The 18,836-nt window shown below is 43.3% G+C and overlaps 1 protein-coding gene across 3 annotated transcripts in view; it reads right to left on the reverse strand.

Annotated features, from left to right (window-relative positions):
• Positions 1-18,836, reverse strand: part of CNTFR (ciliary neurotrophic factor receptor) — an 883,959-nt gene that overhangs the window by 120,176 nt on the left and 744,947 nt on the right. For all 3 annotated transcript variants that reach the window (XM_078674690.1, XM_078674691.1, XM_078674692.1), the window contains one exon: positions 16,367-16,530. In XM_078674690.1, the coding sequence (XP_078530816.1) occupies positions 16,367-16,530 (164 nt within the window). The remainder of the gene's footprint in view (positions 1-16,366; positions 16,531-18,836) is intronic.

Here is an 18,836-nt window from a genome sequence, read left to right on the forward strand (position 1 = left end):
CTAGTTTTTCTGTGTGGCTTGTGTATTTGAATGTGTTTAGCGTTTTGGGGAGTCTGGTGTTGAAGTACATTTGTACGGAGAGGTCATAGACAGAGATAGATAGATAGATAGATAGATAGATAGATAGATAGATAGATAGATAGATAGATAGATAGATAGATAGATAGATAGATAGATAGATAGATAGATAGATAGATAGATAGATAGATGGATGGATGGATGGATGGATGGATGGATGGATGGATGGATGGATGGATGGATGGATGGATGGATGGATGGATGGATGGATGGATGGATAGATAGATAGATAGATAGATAGATAGATAGATAGATAGATAGATAGATAGATAGATAGATAGATAGATAGATAGATAGATAGATATGTTATTGTCTCAAGTTATTTAAAACCATCACAATATAAAAAAACACAATCAAAGTAAAACAATTTATGGCTTAATCATTCAATAGATACAGCAGCACCCGACTATGTCAGGAGCCAAATTCACTAAAGTGCAAGGTGCAATGCTAATCACATTAAATCAATCAGACTAACACATTTATTTAATTCATAAAACAGAGCTAAACCATCTCCGTACATCAAAGATGTACGAATCTGCTCTACAGACGTAAAATTTGTGGACTGTCCCAAAAAAACTTTATTGTCCAATAAACCAATTATTATTGCTCGGTCTGGCAAACAAGACCCTCCAACAACATCCCTGCAATTTTATCCCCCCAAAAAGAGTATACTTCCTACAATTATTTGGATAGAATACTAAGATCCCACTAAAAAGTACTACATGTTGGCTAGGGTCCACCGGACAGATTCAGTGCATGGCACGGCATGAACTCCCCAGCCCATTAAACCATATTACAAAACCCAGGTAATATGCGCTCAGAAATAATACTACAATCGTTGTAACAATTCAATAAGCACCTAATACAACAAGCATTAGGCTGTGGGCGTGAACATGGGGAATAAAAGGTGGGACAAAAAGAGCCTTTGGCCAATTGCGTGCTGTCTTTGTTAAAAAGACGCACGTAAAGGCTAATTGCCTGGGACAAAAGCAAAAGCACAAGCACAAGCGTGTGCGAGCATGAGGTAAGCGTTCTAAAAGCCCTTACATGAAGTCGCGCAGGACAGCGCATGCGCGCTGCGCTGGGATCGACCTAAAAACGACTGCCTACAAGTGTCGCTCTTAATCAAATATGGGTGACTATTCAAACAAATAAATATAAGAGAAATCACAGAAGTCAAGGCACCCAATGTGGTCCAACGAAAAAATAAAAAAATCTTTGATGGCATGGACAATTATGAGCTCAACAGTTGTTGAGTTTCTTTGAGGAATTTCACACACTTGGCCGATAACTGTGAGCTCACACCACTCAGGCATGCTGAGGTAGCCATGTTGCACTGTCTTATGCCAAGTTAAGGGAACAAGGGTTCCAACCAGAACCATAGGCACTTCAAATAGGCATGCAAGACTATATACAAGAGTACTTCTTTATAACTCTTTCATGTGCTCAGATACACCTCTGAAAATATGACCCAAAAACACATTTCTAAATGGCATCAAAATGGAACTATTTAAGGAATATTCATATACAGTTAGTACACGTAGAAACTCATAAATGCTGTTGAGAATCGTCCCCATAGACGTTTGTGGGAGACTCTATGTTTGGATGTGTGCAGTTTATGTTTGACTGTGGATATTATAGCTCAGCAAGTTGAACAATTGTCACAGAGATCTGTGCTTCTCATGTGGGTCTGAGGCTCCTGAAAATGGTAGGGCCTACTCAATCTTAAATCCTTCTGAGGTTAATAAAATAAAACTTTTAAGTGGGGAATAATAACTAGTTTAGTACTGAAAAAACACTTACATTTGTAAATAAGTGGTCATGCATTTTTTTTAGTTATTCCAGGGTGTGCAAGTGGTTCTTATTCTGCAGGGTTTTGTAAGTAGGTAGTTTTATATGTATCTGTTTTATGTGCTTGTGGTTTGTACGTGTGCCCTTGTATGCTTGCTCTATGAATTTTTTTATTTGTATCTTTTTCTTAGACAGTTTTATCTTTCTGTTATGTGTTACTGTATCCATTAATGATTTTCTTGAGCTGCATGTTTTTCACTGAACGTTTGGAGTCAGATTTCTTCTTAGAATGTGGTTAATGCTGCAATCTTATATATCTATTTTTCATGATGGGCGTTGTAGTTTGTGTGTTGTGTGCAAGTGATTTGTGTTGAAGATTGACACATTATATGAATGCTGTGGTATTGTTGTACTGCTTTATTTGTCTGTTTTAATATTGCGCAATTGGTGTTTCAACGTGTATGATTTATATCCACATAATTTGTGACTGTAGGGTCTGTGTTAAGAGTTTTCCATGTTTTATTTTTTGTGTTCATGTGTTTTGCATCTTTTTATTTGTGTGTTTGGCTTTGGGTGTGTTTTATTTCTGGTCTGCTTCTTTTGTTGGTGGGTGTTTTGTGCATGTTTGGCACTACAAAGCGTGTGAGTGCAGTGCGTGTGCGTATGTGCGTGAGCACACGTGTATGTGTGTGTTACATGTGCATCTGTTTTGTGTTTGTGTGCAGGCACGTTTGATGTGTGTGGCATGTGCACTCCCAGCATCCCTGGTCCCAGGAGGTGACAGGTAGGCCCTTTGAAGCTGGCAGAGATGTGTCAAGCAGCCTTGTGTGCACTGGAGGGCTCTTTGTCTCCCCAGTGGAGGGAGGGATGGATGGAGGGGGCGGGTGTGTGTTGCTGTTGCTTCTGCTGCTGTTTTCATTTAAACCAGAGGAGCCTGTGAAACCAGAAACAGGCCATTAGCAATCCATTATGAAACAGGACCCGGCCCCAGCCCCGGCCGTCCATTAGGAGAACATCTGAGTGCATTAGGCCGGCGCAGGCCTGGACGAGGCTGCAGCGGGGGGGGGGAGGGGGCCGGCCCGGCCTGGCTTGGATTACAAACTTAAAAGCAAAGACAAAACTGGAAAGGATGTCCTAAATATTTAATATTTGATGCCACGGTTAGGAGACGGAGCGCGCGGCCTTCCCAAAAGGAGACAAGATAGCGCGGAAGGGGGCTGATTGCGGCTATCAAAGCACAGCGCGCCGCCGCGAGGCGAGCCCTGCCTGGAACCAGGCGCTATCTTAAAGGGCCACGGACGCCCCCAGCAGACTCCACCTATTGGAGATGAAGGCCATGTTTAGTGCTGCTGAATGCGCGCCATGTGGTTCACACCATATTTACAAAAGAAAGTAAATTCAATGTGCGAAGTGAGCTTCGTTAAGAAGGATTTCACGCTGGAGCCTCTTCCGAAGGCGGGGCGGGGTCAGTGTCGTCTGATGCATTGCTGCATATCGCCTAGGCGCCCCTTGAATGCACGATTCAGCGCTTGGAAACTGTATCGGATAACAGCAGCCCTCTCGTGATTTGTAGAAAAATCAATGACTGCTGGCCTCACAGTTCTGACTGCATGCCCAGTAAATGTGTGGCCTCTCTGCTGAGACTCTACCGAAAAGTTTCCATTTGGATGAAAACTGCTGCAGTGTTTTGGGGGAAGTGGGCACGTAAGGTCACCGGTGCTTGGCACTCACCAATGTGCACTGCAGTAATACCTATCAGAGCCTTGCGAGGGACTTTATGATTAAGGCTCCCAGTTTTCCGTTTTTACTGATTTTCACAGATAATTACAGAAAGAAAACAAAGTGTTTCCTGTCTGTATTTATTTTGAAAAATGCTGAAAAGTTTGCTTCTTGTGGGAGACTCTCCATGCAGTTTTTCAGCATTTCTAGGAGAACAGCTGAGCAGATAGGCAGAATTGAAAATTAAAAATAGGTTGAGATTTCACTAAATACAGGTGTATGGTAGCACATATTTGTATTATAATGCCCATTTTACCTGAAGGTGTAGCGTTTTGTTATATTTATTAATTCATTATACATTATTTTTTGCCATTTATCCAAAGAAAATATTGTGAGTTTATGAGGGGTGTGATGTCTGGGTCACAGAAAAGTGCTCTATGGGCCAAGATCTGCTCATTACTTTTAACAAATGAAATTTCCCCAAATCTGTGCAAGAACCATCTCTGTATCAAAGGCCTCATTACTCAGCAAAGGTATATCTTGAAGGCTTCAAGTGAAAAGCTGCTGACTACGGGTTGACAAAGGGGTCAAACTTCAACTATCTCCGGGCTTTCGTCCATGTAGTTTAAAAAAATAGACTTTGCCAATTTCATGAATTTCAGGAAGTTTGCAAAGGATAAAAACAGCAGCAAACAGTGCTTTAAGTAAATATTTACGAGAGAAAAACACATCAACAGCCGGCTTTTTTAAGTGAAAATCCACACATAAGAAACATTTGAGAAAAATTCGAACAGGAAAGCTTTTTTTTTGTAAAAAAAAAAAAAATTCACCCAGGTGAAGGTGTTTGAAGAAAATAAAGTTCACAGCTTCACAAAGTGGAAGGCCACTCCGCGGCCCTCTCCTCCTCGACCTGCCTGCAGCCTTCGACACCGTCTCCCATCACACACTAATCACCAGGCTATGCGAGGCCGGCATACAAGGAACTGCCCTAGACTGGATCCGCTTGTTCCTTACCCGAAGAAGCCAAAGGATCAGACTACAGCCCTTCCTCTCTGCCCTCACCGACATCACCTGCGGAGTACCACAGGGGACATCTCTGAGCCCGACCATCTTCAACATCTACATGGCCCCCCTTGCAGACATCGTCCGACAACATGGCCTCAACATCGTATCCTACGCCGACGACACCCAGCTCATCCTCTCCCTCACCAAAGACCCCACCACCACAAAACTCAACTTCCAGAGAGGAATGCAAGAAATGGCAGTCTGGTTGACCAACAGATGCCTAAAACTCAACGCCAAGAAAACAGAAGTCCTCATCCTCGGAACCACCCCTTCAGCGTGGGACAACACCTGGAGGCCCACCACCCTTGGTAGCCCACCTACCCCCTCAGACCACATCAAGAACCTCGGCATCGTACTTGACACATCACTCACGATGAACCGACAGGTCAACACCGTCACCTCCAGCTGTATCAACATTCTCCGCATCCTCCGAAAGACCTTCAAATGGATCCTCCCCCCCGAATCGAGAAAAACAGTCACCCACGCACTCATCACCAGCAATCTCGACTACGGCAATCCACTCTACACCGGCATCAACAAGTCCCTACTTCGTAAACTGCAAACAATACAGAACACCGCAGTCAGACTCGTCCTTGGAAAACCTGCCACAAACACATCCACCAACACCTGCAAGGACTCCACTGGCTTCCCGTGGAGAAGAGAGCCACCTTCAAAATCCTCACTCATGACTATAAGTGCCTACACAATACGGACCCAAATACCTCAATGACAGAATAAACTACGTACCCAAAAGAAACTTGTGATCAGCCAACCTCGCACTGTCCACAACCCCACGGATCCACAGAGCAGATCAGGCAGAAGATCGTTTTTGTCCAGTATGCCAACCGAAAGCCATGACCAAACTAGGCCAAGGCATGAAACTCTGCTCCGCTCATGGAGTTTGCAGAGTTTTTCCCACTCTGCACTCTGCGTTGCATGTGGAGTTCCGAAAAACTCTGCTCGGCGTAGCAGAGTTTTTTCCTCACTCGTACTCACCAACTTTAAGTTGGCGAACGCAAGTGAGGAATATCTTACTCCAGAGCTCCTCCCGGCAAGATTTCTTAACGTAGGCAGTCGCAGATGGTCGGTACCGCTCAAGTTGAGAAACCTTCCGTTCACATTGAGGAAGCCGCCAATTGAGTAGAAAATCTACAAGAGTGGCAAAAAGAAGCAGCACCCTCTTGCGCATGGTGCCATTTGCACTGATTTTACAGTGCGGGACAAACACCCAGCGCTAAAAATCAGCACGAATGGTGCAACGTAACGCACTCCGCCGCTTGCAGAACTACACGTAGTTCAGCAGACTTTTTTGGGTCACTTATTGAGAAAACAATGAAATCAGCCCAGGCCTAGCCTAAATCTTGCAGCTTGACTGGTATCAAAGCCATCGAATAGTTTTGCTAGAACTCTGCAGACCCCAAAGCTCGCACACTGTAGTTCCTTTACTAAGATTCTCCAGTCCCCCATGTTAGAAGCTAGCCACTTTCCATGCTGGTACCCTCTTAAATTCTTGTTAGATCCATGCAGATCATCATGCCCCATGGAACCCAGCAGTTCTCCATGCAAGACATCTGCAGATTTCCATCACTAAGCCTACTGTCAGCCTCATCAGAGCCATACAGATCCCATGGCAGGTCCCTGCTGAGTGGTATGGTAAAACACTCCAATTCCTACTATAGAACCTACAATAACTTACAACAATTCACAATGCTATTTGACAACCCTGCAGTTTCCCGTGATGTAGGACAGCGGTCATGTGACTAACCAGAGAGACGCGACAGAATCGCGTGTTGTCCTAAACACCTTCCCAACTTCTGCGTTTGTTGTTCAGAAAAGCACTCTTCCGTCAATCCTTAATTACACTGCACCCTGACTACAAACTCATCCTCCAAGCAAAGTAGGTAAAATGAGTGCTGGATCAGCCTGAATCCAGTGGCCCGGAGCTCTGCGGTTATCCTATTAATAGCCTTAATACTCTGCTTGACTAATTGAGTTTTGTTTGCCTTCTCTGCTGTCTGCACTAAATAAGGCTTGAACATGTCACAAAATAAATTTAAAAAAAACAACAAGAACAACCATGGCGGCGATGTGGGTAATGCATTTTCAGTCGATAGTGGAGCCGTGCATGAATACTGCATGAGTGCATATTAATTCCACATCCTGCCTTTTAGCCGTCATCACCAGCTCGAGCTCTCATTCCTTCCATTATAAGGTGGCTACAGCGCCCCAGTGATACCCAGGACACAAGGCACCTTGGCAACAGTGGGCGAAAGTCACACTGCTTGTGATGCACCGAGACGTTCCACCAAAGCCCCCTGGGTCATAGTCATTTAGAAAATGACAGTAAAGCGCACCAGAACTAGGGCGACATTCATAGAGTTGTTATAGGCTGAGACCTGAAGTTGGGCCAGTCCTCAAATTGCCTCCTGTGTTTGGCTGTTGCAGTTTGCCAGCTTAGAGAATTGGTGCTGTGATATGGTACCAGAATATTATGACCTACATGTCGTCTGACAACAATATCATGTCCTTAATATTGTTTACAAAAATATCACCCATTGGAGTTAAACATAGAAAATCTACTCCAAATGGAGCAATAACAATATTTAGGCCATGACATCATGACATAAAAGAACTCATCCTCACTGTCTTTATCTGAACCTTTGAAACATGTCTCATTCTCTCCATTGCTCTTCATAACTAAGGAACTAAGGGTAGGTGAAAAATGTCACCACTCTGGCGGAGTTCGGGAGTTTTGCTCACTCCGCGCTTAGTGTGGAGCATGGAGTTTCGGCAAAACTCCATCAACTGAAGCGTGGTGAATTTGTTGTCGTGCGCGGCTCACCAACATTAAGTTGTTGAGTGTGAGCGAGAATTTGCGTCCCCTAGTGCGGTTTTAGAGCCCTAGAACACTTCCCTATGAGATTTCACAATTTGAGACGTCTTGGCAGGTCCCTTGTATTCATGTTGAGAAAGCTGCCGCTCGAGAAGAAAATCTAGTCGATTGGTAGAAAGAACCAGCGACCTCTGGTGTGCTGCATGGTTCCATTTGTGCTGATTTTACAGTGTGGAACAAGCTCCCGGCACGAGCGGTGCGATGTGCTGAATTCCGCCCGCTTGTGGAACTCCGCAGAGTTTTTAGGTTATGCCACGGAATCTCGCAGAGTTTTTAGGTAACTCCGCGGAATTCCACAGAGTGAAACACCGCAGGTTCCGCCCACCCCTATTCATTACTTTGACTCAGGGTCCCACCCACCTGACCAGATGCCAAAGACTTGATTCCGAGTGCGCTTGCTGATTCTCCAATGGGAGAAGACCCCTTCACTCTCAAGGGTCTGCCCCCTTAAGCTTCCTCTATATTGGGAAACTGATGATAGAAGATATCGAACACATTTAAAGGCCCATATCTTATGTGAAAAGTTTGGCCTGGGTGGAATTTCATTTTCATAGGGCTATCCTGCCCTTCATGGGACTCCTCTTTTCCTCTTGAGTGCTGTGAAGCTACTGTTCGTTTGTCTTAGCACTATAAATAGGAATATATATATACAAAATGATTAACCGGTACAGGGCAAATGGCCCCATAGTACACCCAGGTGAGGCTTGATATGGGCCCACGATGAACTGCAGCACACGGGCTGTAGTAGTTCGTCCCCTTTAACGTTAGCCAGGAGCACACACAATCTACCTTAGTCGTTACTCTGTTAACCAATGTATGGCATCATGTGAACAACCTTGTCCTTCGTGTTTGGTTGATATTTCAATTTGAATCCATAGATGCAAACTCATATGCGTATTCGAGCTCTGCAGTAACCAAAAAGTGACATATAGCAGTCCGCAAAACTTCTAACGTAAATATGTAACTAAATAAATGTACGCTATAGAATTTACCAGAAAATTTGCTGTGTTAACAAGCAGACAGTTCATGCACTTTTCATTTACACTGTCCCACCGCACATTATTGAAAAGGCCGAGCCAGACACTGTCCCACCAGGCGGTGATCCAGAATGCGGCTACCCTACAACTGATGCCAAGAAGCATTCTGCAGAATTTCCAGAAGAACGCCAAGAGTTCCATGATGTATGGTCTGCAACATCCACTTGTGTGCACATTAGCCAATATATAAAAATGGATTCCAGCTGCATGTGATGGTCTCAGCTTTAACCAATACTTTTTAAAGGTCTAGGAATGAACAGTGGGTGGATGCATTTCTAGAGCAAAGCCAAGCTGTTCTTGGGGGTTCTAGAGCCCTCCACTGATCTGCATTGTTCTAGTTCAAGCTAGTATCTCTCTACAGGCGATGCAAAATCACAGGCCCTGAAGCAGGATTTTGGGTGGTTTGATTCTCACCTTTACTTCCAGAGGCCTAGAGGTGTGCAGGTGTCGGGATCGAAACAAGATATGGGAAAGACTAGCAGCCATGACGGTCAGCTGCAAACGGAAGCCTACGGATCACCTTTCCACCGTGGAAGGTGGCATAGCATGTGTCTGGCATGTCCTGACGGGTGCAACCAGATGGGCACGCCACTAAGACCTGCATAGAAATGGACACACTTGCACACCTGGAGGGTTGGATGGAAGAGACTCATCTGAGTATGGGTCATAATCGACCATTGCTTGCTGGGTTAATATCCTCCAGGTAGGAACTTTGTGGGGCAGGAAACGTATTTCATGGAAGAGAGCCACGGCACAGGTGAAAGTGGAGGAAGAAAGGAGGACCATGTCCAACAACTACAAAAAGGGGAGTTTTTATAAGCACGTTCATATGCATATTTATTTATTTGCAGTGAGACGCGGTTGAGGGGCATTAGAGCTCTTTACCTGAACCAGAAGAAGATTACACTACACAACATTTTTTAGACACAAAGATCAAGCGAATTGCCGAAAATCACAGGATGTTCAACCGGGGCCGGGACTCAATCCTTTTAAGCCCAATTCCAAGGTAGGCCACACCTCCTCCAACAACAACACTTCCGCACAGGTGAAAGTGATGTTCTCTACATCTTACTTCCTTGGTTTGAACCAGGGCCACAGTGTATCAAACTCTCCAAATCAAAGATCATTAGATTGATACAATGAAGTCTGCTGGTTGAGCTCTAAAGCACACCAGGTCGAGTTTCTAGTTCTTAAACAAGGGAAGGGTTTTGAACCAGAAAGACACTCAAGAGCAGCTGTCTCCAAGGAGCCCATCCATAATCACTGAACCAAAATGCACAGCAGTCACTGACCTAACATACATGTGCCCCAGTGAGGTACCACCCAGTCACATGTCCTAGCCTTAAGAGTGTTAGACTGGACGCCCTAGACGCACCCTGGTTAGACAACATTGTGGGGTCCTTGTACCTAGATTTATGCGCCTACGCAAATAAAAGAATCTAAAAACTGTTTTTTCCTGAACGATGAGACCTGTGCAACATGGCTGATGACCGGTGCAGCTGCTTGACAGCTAATGAGGAGATTGGCCTTGCTTTCCCCCTTGACCGTCACCTACCCAGCCAGACATTGGGCTATTACTTCTTCCTCCCCTCCCTCCTACGAAATATTGAAACATTGTTTATGTGTACTGTACCTTACTATGCTCTTGTATCCAATGTAACTTGTAACGCAACAATCCTCTACTGTACGCAACAATCCTCTACTCATTCCCTCTACTGTAAAGCGCTCTGATACCTTCGGGTCTGGTCAGCGCTATAGAAAACTTCTAAATAAATAATAAAATAAATAATCCTGAATGTGAAGCGCTCTGATACCCTCTCGGGTCAAGTTTGCGCTATATAAAACGTAATAAAAAAATGAAATCAGCATCGCCATATGTCCTAGCTCAGCACCTGTAGAAATCCTATATCTTCAAGCAGTCAGCCCACCACAGCCTTCCCATTACATTGCCTTGTAGAGTAGGGGCCATCGAGAAGAAGAAGGGGTTAGGGACAGTCACAGCCGCCATGATGCTGTCTTCGTCTTAAAGATACAGGCCGTGCACTTGATGTCTTTGCCAGTGCTGTGCTGATACAGCCAGCTCTACAGGCATACTTCATCTTGCAGCCTTCCGCCTGCCCCATGTTGATGCATTGTGGGTAGGCCCAGCGGAGAGTGCGGTGAAAGAATGAGGGGCGTGGCTCTTACAACAAATGGACAAGGAGATTGGCTACTCCAAACATTGAATAACTCCTTGACTTGTTGCATTAACACACATTATAATATAATCAATGCACCTTTATGGTTCTTGAGCTGTAGCACTGGCACATTTGTTACAGCAAGAATTAATGATATTGTTCCGCAGAAGCATTGATTCTTTTTACTTTCAATAAGTGGAAAAAAGCTGCCTAAACGCAAGGGATCTATAGATCTTTCCAATGGTGTACATTAATTAGTACAAGGGAGACAAAGCGTGCCTTGACGTCATTCCGTTCTTAACAACAGAATGACAACTCCAGTATTTCATTTGGCACTGAATAATACAATTTCCATATTTAAAGAATGTAAGGCTTTAAGATCACTAATTTTCCACACACTGCCCAAGCTAATGTTTATTCTTCCATACACCTTCCAATCCCTGTGTTTTAGTCGAATAACCACGGTCTAACCACTGCGGCGGACATTGAGACACCCTCAGAGACGCGTGCCCCATCCTCAGAGATGCTAGACAGACTCACCGCCTCTCCTTGGAGGGTGGCAACATTCTATGTCACCCTTTACCCTGGTCTCCAATCCATGCCATTCTCTTAAACGCTCTCCTAAATCTGCTTCTGCTTCTTACTATCCTTTTAGATCCATCCACTCACAAACATCTGTCCCCTAGAAGCCTCTGCTGGTTTCTGCAATGCAACTTGTTACTTATTGCACTTCCCACCCACCCAGACCTTCTGGCTGAACTCAACTCCTGATCCGTTCGTTTTATGGCCAAGACAGAACAACTGGAGGCCATCTTGAATGACTTTGGGTGTCTTTGCCATAGCATTGTTCAGACAAGAGTCAAGTCTGAATCAAAAAAGTACCCACAGCATTTACCTTCAGTTCTCAAATTATTGATACAACTTCTGACATAAATAAATCGTGAACTCTCAGAATACAATTTACAATAGCTGTGGTTCATATAAACATTTCTCTAAATGTTTCAAATATATGCCTTCTTGAACTAAGCAGAAAACATGTTGCCTGGGGTGTATCCGGATAAATTCTCTAAACAAAAACATGTAAAAAAAGTGGAGAAAAATAATAACTTATTTTAATCGCAGCGGTCGGTTTTAGCAAATGTATTGTTATGGTTTTAATGAACTGAAACAATAAACTTTTTGATTGATTGATTCATTCTCTAAAGAATAATCTCTTTCAGCACATTACTGCTCAGATTCCACTTTTCGAATTGATGGGGCCACAGTCTAATACCTCCCTGCCCGCTCTGCCCTTATGTGCTGGCCACCTTTCCCAGTTTCTATATTTGCAGTCCACCAATATTTTCGACTGTCTCTGGTCCCTGCTGTATGATCTATTAGAACCACACGTGTTACACTGTTTTTCCATTTGTGGTTAAATTCTTTGACCCTACTGCTCCGCCCCAACAGGCAGCAGACAGTTGTCCAAAAGTGCATCTATCCTCCAGAGAATTCGAGAACATAGACCAGCCTCTGAGCGACGGAATCTATTTCATTACCATCATATTTTCCAATGGCTTATACACAATTATAAACATGACAAAAATATGTTGTCTAAATAAAACTCTAATAGCTGCTCTAAAAGAAATTTATCTGCCAGACAAAAGGTTCCACATTGGACGTTTTCTGGTGATCTATCAATGTCCATATAGATGTATTAATTTAGAGTGCCGGCATAAACAAAATTTATAAATAAATAGAATATTTCACATACTCTTAGACCTTCCTCCTAATAGATCTTGGAAGTTTCAATTTAACATTACAACGGTTATTTTTTAAAACAAAACTCTATTAAAGCTTCAATTGCCATCCATTCTGATATTTCCAATCAACCAGATACCCATCAGTCCTTCCAGGTACCATAAGCACTGAAGAGACACTTTTTTATCTTGAAAGGGAATTGTCACCGCAGCAGTCAGGTTTGTACATCAATCCGGGAGCCTGACCATCACCCGAGGCCTTCAGGGAGCTAAAGCTAAATTTTACTCATAACTTTGACACCAGCACTCTTTTTCCTCTCTCACTCTGCCATATTCCTACAACTATAATTACAAACTGTACTCCCATATTACAATAACACACGTTACTCATTACAAACTCCCATCCAAATCTCACTGTAATTTCCACTATTAAATATTGGTGCAAAATTCTTTAACAATTTTTTCTCCAAGCTTTATAGTTGTTTTCTTTATGTTATATATTGCATTGGTTGCTTTCCCCATTGCCTTACAATACGCATTGCCATGCGTTTTATTAGAGCGGTAAAACAGAAAGTACTACCACGCTGCCGCAGGGGTCTGAACATGATGACATGTGGACAGATCTACACCAAATGGCTATATATAGACGACATTTATTCGAGACCGGCATGAATTACAGTAATCCCATTATAGTCTAATGCGACGGGGAGAGATAATTGCAACGGTTACTCATGAGTAGGTCTTCAGATGGAACGAACAAAGTGGAATTTAATGCGCGTCACCTCTGGAGCAAGACACAGCAGGAACGTCACATGCAATTATGAAGACCATCCGTATAGATTAAAGTCAGGCAACCCTTTCACAATGGCCGCCGTGTAGTCCATTCTACCGCAGAGAGCGACATTTTAAAAATAAGAGTCAACCACGGCATCCATCTTGCAAGTAAAAGATATTTGGGAATGGGTGCGCCCAACACAAGCAATGCAATGACAAATAAGTTTATACTAACTAGGCTTGCATTTTTTTTTCTTTTTGTCCTCTAACTTTCTTCCCAACTTATTTGTAACTTGGAGAATAACAAAAGAGGGCAAGTGACGGCGATAAATGTGAGTTGAAAGTGAGGTGATTCAATTGCTACTTTTCCATGTGTCTAAATGCCTTGAAGATCTGGCTTCACCAAATGCAGTACTTAAAGAACTACCAGGTCCCTCTAGGACAGGATATGAGGCCCTTGAGTCACTGAGTTAGTGGGCAAGTTGATTATCTTTAATCATGTTAGAAAGAGCTCTTAAGTGTCTTCTTCAGATCATGTTTTATGAGCACACTAGGAACTCCAAGTAAAGGGATTGCAGGACAACTTTAGTACCTAAAATAGCCCATACACTGAACCTCAAAAAAGGTAACAGTAGTCTCAGCACTCTAGTGGGTAGCAAGGGAACCACAGAGATCTGTGTAAGGTCTACACATGAAAGAACTCTATGGTATGGTCAATCAGCCGCGTCAGTAGCACCGGCTACAAGGCGGAGCTCCATGACCACAGATGACCGATCAAAATGGGAATAATAAGATTAAAAGCATGTATTTTCATAGGTTCTAACTATATACAGAATCCAAATACAGACGTTTGAAAATTAAAAGATAATATTGTTCACTGAGAAAAATGAGAATTACATTTTTATTCTTGAGAAATATATATTTGGAGCTTCTAATAATATCCACCTATTTCTGGACCTGATTTACTAACACTTTTCACTGACTTAAGTAAGTCTCTAGACTGGTTAAAGCCATAATAAAACCCTTCGTAAATCAGAGCCTTAAGATTTTCGTAAGAGAGTGAAAACCCTAGTAAATGAAGTCCAAAATAAGAATCCGGAGGGCCTGGCATGCTGTGTAACGTGTCAGTCTTCAATCCTTGGGCACAGTTGGCTAGGGTTGCCCAGGTCACCCTTATATTTGACTCGCGATGGCTTGGTTTACACCAGGCTATATGAAGAAGTAGACATGACGGATGTAAGATACAGCAGAGAGCATTTTAAGACCAAATACCGATAATCTTATTTCAATGGGATGAATGTGCTCTATCCATGGATGTCCTTTAAAGTTAGCCTGGGGTAACATCTCCAACTTTCATCATACCCTTCGGTACCACCGGCACATCTGCAGCTAACCCTGGACCGAAGGGTCGCGTGTGTAGTTTCCCCTCTATGATCTTCCTCTAACACCTCACTGGCACAATGAGGAGGTGGAGAATCTGATTTTGGACTGAGGGCTCATGCACAACATCACATTTGTTAACCCACACATTATGGTGAATCCAAACCCAATGGGCTTTCTGACTTAGATTCTGTTCTATATGGGCTTCTGACTCAAGTTACGGGCACCAGCACCACCTCCTCCTATGCTGATAATCCTGCTGTGGCCCTTAGCAACATTTTCAGCCCAAAAAGTCCAAGCAGAGGAGATGAATTACTAAGCAACGAGCCTTGAGTTACCTTGAGCAGCTGTACTGCCAGGAAATACTACAGAGAAGGTGCCAAACAAAAGCATTGTGGTCAGATGAAACCATTGACCCAGTCAAATCACATTTCATAACAAATACCCTGGTGAATGGGAGCTGCTCTTACATGGACGTCTAGATGATTGCAGCTCCAGGAAAGAAATGCCAGACTCTTACTATAAACCAGCAAAAGAAAAATTGCACCAATCACTGTTCTGACAAAGTGTTGAATAGAAACACATTTTTTCTCATAATCACAAACAATCAGTATAATATCTAGAGAAACAAAAATTCCACACTTGCCATAGTATCAATTATAATTGTTAAACTGTGGATACGTCCTATAGAACCCACAATTCTCAATGACCAGTAATTCATTTCTGAAGTGCAATACCACGAGCCACACGTGTACTACCCACATTTTCCCATCTCTTGATCCAAAGTGCCCACTACATAGATTGCACATCAAATAATCCACCAGCCACATCTTAAAATCTCGTCCTTCAATCTTCCTTTGTGGAATATTGCAAGTCCAACTCAATCAAAGGCTAAATGACCAAACTACAGGACATATTTACAAGCCCCTTGTACCGCGGCTGCGTCACTTTTTGTATGCTTACATTTCCAGATTGAGACAGCATGAGTACAATTCTATTCTACCCATAATCCTCAGTCTCTCTGTTCAGCTGTCAGCAGTGGCGTAACCCGAGTGAGATTTGATAGTACCTAGTACATGTAATCTCTATCTTTACATTTTCAATGTAGGTTATGCCAAGTATAATTTTGACACAATGGGCAGTTCCCATTCCCCTGTTGAAATTTCCAATGTAGCATATCACAAGTCCAAATTCTATACTGTGGACAATTCCAGACATCCAAATAGACATTTCATTGAATATTGACCTCATTTTGCTCTCAATGTTTCCTAAGAGACCATCTACCTACCCTCAATAAATTAAAGTCTATTCAATTGTTTTTTCTTTCTTTCACTTTACTTGTCTAGTCAGAGGATACAGGTGTAAATGTGTTATGAATGAGGTCAAAATAAGACTAAAAAAGCCAAAATAATAAGTGTTCACTTTTACTAGGTCTATAACAATTGTAGAAGGAAGCCATTGAGTCTAAAGAAGCACACATTTTATATAAAATTACATAAGCAAATATTAATGGAGCAGCGATTAGGAGAAATTAAGAAACATATCGTTGAAAAGCAGGCAATATTTGAGCGCCCCAAAAGTCCTGCCTGGCATACGTGTTATAAAGCAGGTTTCCCTCATACACCTACCCATCTCTCAGTTTATGTCTGGTGCAAAGAGTGAGTGAATGACATCATTAACTGAGCCAATGAAGGTACAAGAGACACCACTCACATGTTGCCATTGGTCAAGGATGAGCGGGCGATACCTCAGGAAGAACTTGAGTGGAAAGGAGTCCGGGTCAGGCCAGGAGGCGGGGTTCTGCCACGTCACCTCTAGTCTTCGTGGGTTGTTGATCACAGGTTTGGCGATGACGTTCTCCGGAGGGTCTGGTTTCACTAGAGACAAAAGAAGCAGGTATTTGAGCCATGTGGATTTTGTTTAATTGAAGGGCATCTTTAGAAAAACTCTTGTTTACTGCAACAGTTGTATCAAAAGAGAAAGCTATTGGAGTTCAGGTTGAATCCACAACAATGGTCAAAGATACATTTGGGCCCTAAAATGCAACCATTACAAACTGAACAATTCAATATCTGCAAAACTAATGCATGATATGAAGTGACAGATACTATCCCAGATTCACGTGGCTGGCATTGGAAATAAACCTGTATCGCTGAGAGCGGAACCAGGACTCTGTTTTTCCACAAGACCAATCATATCAGGGGGTGGTGCTACCCTAGTTAGAAGCAGGCTTCTGTCTACCTGCTCACTGGCATCTGAGCCTCCCCTTCCGGCTGTGTGCTTGGTCACCATACCTTTACCCTTGGGTGCTAAGGATGGAAGCCCCCGCAACGAGCTAAAATGACCTAGTGGCCCTAATATTCAATGCCAACAGCCCAACGTACTATATCAAAGGCAGAAATGCTCTAATGTATATGACAGCTTTACACCTGGGCAGTGCTCTAATTCAGTAATCTCCCCCACCCCTCCCCCCCCACTGCATCAGATACAGATTGGGTTGAGAAGGTCTGTAGTGTACAAGGAGAGGAGATCTCTGTGTGTGTTTCTTCCTTATTTCGGCGCACTCCACCCACCAGAGATGAATAGTTTAAAGAACTGGTGAGTATGGTGAGACACAAGGGACAGACACAGAATCTCGTGAAAATATAGGGTCACTATCTGTCCCATGAGACCAACGTGGAAGGTTTAGACTGTTGATAGGCTGTCAAAGAGGGCTTGGCCGCATTTGATTTGCCAGTTACACCCTTGCCCCATCTTTGACAGGTTGCATTGATGGGCTGATATGCCAGGATACTGTGAGGTGCCGACAGCCATCTGTTCGACGCTGAAGTGGGTTAAGACAGACTTCTTAGGCCTATCTATCATAATTAAACGTATGGTTGCCGGGATACGACAAATCCAGGACGCCCCTATTACCTTTTTGCATCAGAACATATGATAAGAAACCAGGGTTTGTTCTGATAGCGGTTATAAAAGACTGCAGAGCGATTTTTAGGCTTGAAGAAGTTCCTAGGATTATATCCACCAACAAATTTGTGTACTGATGGCACTCTTAGTACTGGGCGTAGCATTTGTGATCCACATTCGAGCCTTAATTGAGGTAACCCATATTGTACCTCCAAGTGAATGAATGAATGAATGAAATGGCTTTTATAACGCGCAACTATGCCCAATGGGCGTCAAGGCGCCTAACTCAAACAACTAGCTAGGGGTAGTCAGACACAAGAGCTTACTGATATGCTTTAATGAAACACCAAGTTTTCAACGCTTTCCTGAAGAGGTCAAGTGAAGGCTGTAGTTTGATCTCCAGGGGAAGTGTGTTCCATAATTGGGGTGCAAGAATGGAAAAGGCCTTGCTCCCCCATCTAGCCTTCTTAGCGCGTGGGACTACCAGTTGGTTTAGCTCTAGAGAGCGTAGACATCTGTTCGGGACATACCTCGTGAGCAAGGATCCCAGAGCATCAGCCGGACCTGCCATCAAGGCACGGTACGTGAGGCAAAGAAGTTTGAACGAAACTCTGGAAGGGATGGGGAGCCAATGGAGACTCTTCCTGGCCAAGGTCACAAGTGGTTTCTATCTCTGACTTTCAGGCTGTGCATTACTTTAGGGTATATTTGGACAGTGTCTGGTTGTCTCTGTCCCTCTCTCTCTCCCTTTTCTGTATAACACGTGGTTTGATTGCAACATTGAGGCTGGAACAGTTACAACAAAGTGAGTTGCATATGATTGTTCTCAGTTTTTGTATGGCATAGGCGAGATTCAATTCACTTTATGGGCCTCACAGCACTTGATGCAACACAACCCCTCCACTAAACAAGATGAGCATTTCGTCAAGCATATTTAGAAAAGGTGGGTTTTTAGCATTATCCTAAAAACAGGCTTCTGAGCTAAAAAATGAAGTAATAGAATGCGACCCTCAGTAATTACTAGTGTATGAGATTAATTCAAATATTCTATCCATCACTTTTATTTCCGCCTACCACGAGTTGCAAGTACCTACTGTTTTATGGTGATGGGAGGTTGTCCGTGTGATTGCCTCCCAGAAGAAATGATGGCCACAACAACACAGAAGAATGACATTCAGAAAACTGGAAATCAAAACATAAGCCTGGAGGCCACAAAGGGTCTATGTTTGAAGAGCAGGCAGGGAAACAAACTGTTCTTGACATTCTGACTGCTTTG

Source organism: Lissotriton helveticus, chromosome 2_1 (genome assembly GCF_964261635.1).
Source record: "Lissotriton helveticus chromosome 2_1, aLisHel1.1, whole genome shotgun sequence".
In the NCBI taxonomy this organism is placed as follows: Eukaryota; Metazoa; Chordata; class Amphibia; order Caudata; family Salamandridae; genus Lissotriton; species Lissotriton helveticus.